General features: G+C 38.1%; 1 protein-coding gene across 7 annotated transcripts in view; it reads right to left on the bottom strand.

Annotated features, from left to right (window-relative positions):
- Positions 1–2500, bottom strand: part of LOC122258825 (uncharacterized) — a 45887-nt gene that overhangs the window by 5345 nt on the left and 38042 nt on the right. For all 7 annotated transcript variants that reach the window (XM_086555538.1, XM_086555590.1, XM_086555560.1 and 4 more), the window contains 3 exons: positions 1253–1357; positions 797–960; positions 157–274 (listed from right to left, as the gene is read on the bottom strand). In XM_086555538.1, coding sequence (XP_086411664.1) covers positions 157–274; positions 797–960; positions 1253–1357 — 387 coding nt within the window. The remainder of the gene's footprint in view (positions 1–156; positions 275–796; positions 961–1252; positions 1358–2500) is intronic.

Raw genomic sequence — 2500 nt, 5'->3', positions numbered from 1 at the left:
AATCTTGAAAAGACGATTGCAGCGACAAACTGGGAAAAATGCAGAACGACTTGAAATAGAAGGACGTGGTTGCACATGGCCTGGGAGTGCTTAATTAAGCCAATGAAAAGCCAGCGAATAACAGTGCAGAAAGCAAGACTGGAAAAAGATTCTAACCTCTGAATACCGGAGGCAACTCTCGCCCGTCGCGTATATGCCTGAGGTTGATTTCCCGACCGAGCAGATGGGCGTGCAGGACCCCCTGGAATACCTTGACGCCGTCCTTGGGGAGCCTCTGGGAAGGGGGGACGAAAAGGGGGACAGGACATGAGTGGAGGGAAATGAGAGGAAAAGACGATACTGACAAACGGAGGATATATATTCACACGTGGAATAAGGGGTCGGGCCGGGGCCATATATATATACATATATATATATATATATATATATATATATATATATATATATATATATATATATATATATATATATTATATATATATATATATAGAGAGAGAGAGAGAGAGAGAGAGAGAGGAGAGAGGGAGAAAGAGAGAGAGAGAGAGAGAGAGAGAGAAGAGAGAAGAGAGAGAGAGGAGAGAGAGAGAGAGAGAGAGACGAGAAGAGAGAGAGAGAGAGAGAGAGAGAGAGAGAGAGAGAGAGAGAGAGAGAGAGAGAGAGAGAGAGAGAGAGACAGAGAGAGAGACAGAGACAGAGACAAAGACAGAGACAAAGACAGAGAGAGAAAGTAAGAGACAGAGAAGAGAGAGAGACAGACAGAGACAGAGAGAGACAGAGAGGAGGAGGAACCACTTACATCCGCCAGACAGTCAGCACTGCAATAACCAGTCGTGAGCCAGTTCATGTTGGGAGGAATCAGTTCCAGGTGCGAGACGCTGTGGCCGAGAGTAAGAATTCCCGCGTCGTATTCACGGAGCTTTTCAGTGTGGAAGATTCGGAGACCGGAGCTGTCGACAACGCCTGGGACATTGGTTAAGATTAGTGAGTGTACATTATTGCATAGAAGAAAAAAAAGGTTTTCTAATCTTAGCATATGGACAACATATACGTAGGAATAGATAGACTGAGAGACAGATTGAAAACAAAAAAATGTTTATATATCCTCATCCTCTATTCAAAAATCCTTAGACACAATGATAAAACTCCAAACTCCAAATCACTATCAATTTACAGACTTTTATAGTAACGTAAAAAAAAAAAAAAAAAAAAAAAAATCGAAATACAATTTTTTTTTTTTTTTTTTTATCTCTACCTTTTTTCATTTTAGGGTTGTCGTAATGTATTTCCATCATGAGGTACGTTGCTCCCCCGTGCTCCTCGCCCATGGGGAATCCAGCGCGATCGGGGAGCATTTCGCCTGTAACACGCGACGGAAGAGGGAAAGGAAAATCAGTTCGGCATAAAGGATAAAAAATTGGCATAAAGGATAAAGGAAAAAAAAGGGAAATTTAGCTTGGGATATATTGAAATGAAGGAAAAGGATTAAAAAAAAAAACAGTTCTGGATATATTGACATAATGGAAAAGGGGAAATTAATTTCATTTTGGGATATATTGGCATGAGGGAAAAAGGATATAAAAGAAAATTAGTTTAGGAAGTATTGACGTATGGGAAAAAAGGGTTAAAGGGAAATTTAGTTTGGGAAATGTTGACAAAATGAAGTTACATGATCTTATTTGTGAAATATTAACATAAAAGAAGTTACATTATGTTGTTTACAAAATATCAACAGAGAGATTTTTTATATGGTTTTGTTGAAGTTCAGTTTCTTTGTTCTATATTTGATGATCATGATAGTCATTTTCATTGCCATAAATAGTAGAAGCAGTGGTATGATTATAATTTACTATCATTATTGGTCTTGCTACTAGTATCACTATCTTCAATGCCATTAATATCATCACTATCTTTATTATCTTAATTATTATTACCACCAACTTTATTGTTACAGTCACAATCTTTTTTGATCATTCTTCGACTTACTATCACTATCGTCATTATTATAACCATCTTAAATATCATTATTGTGACTTAAACTACAACGACCCCTTGATTTCTTCAACATTTCCATCCCAATCTATCACCACCATCCAATCACTCACACACATCACACAATCCTCTACATCTTCCTCATCAATCAATGACTTAAATCAATCTCATCCATTCCTTTGACCCGATCTTCTATTCGTTCTTCTTCCTAACTCTTTCAAACTTTTTCCAACTCTTTCCAACTATTTCGAACTCTTTCGAACTCTTTCCAGCTGTTTCGAACTCTTTCGAACTCTTTCCAATTCTTCCCAACTCTTTCCAACTGTTTCGAACTGTTTCCAACTCTTTTCAACTCTTTCCAACTGTTTCGAACTCTTCCCAACTCTTTCGAACTCTTTCCAACTGTTTCGAACTCTTCCCAACTCTTTCGAACTCTTTCGAACTTTTTCCAACTCTTCCCAACTCTTTCCAACTGTTTCGAACTCTTTCGAACTCTTTCCAACTCTTTCCA

The sequence above is a fragment of the Penaeus japonicus genome, unplaced genomic scaffold, assembly GCF_977035675.1.
Source record: "Penaeus japonicus unplaced genomic scaffold, GWHDUDI00000001_assembly GWHDUDI00000003, whole genome shotgun sequence".
In the NCBI taxonomy this organism is placed as follows: Eukaryota; Metazoa; Arthropoda; class Malacostraca; order Decapoda; family Penaeidae; genus Penaeus; species Penaeus japonicus.
Note: the sequence above shows the minus strand (reverse complement) of the source record. Positions and strands in the feature narration are given on the sequence as shown.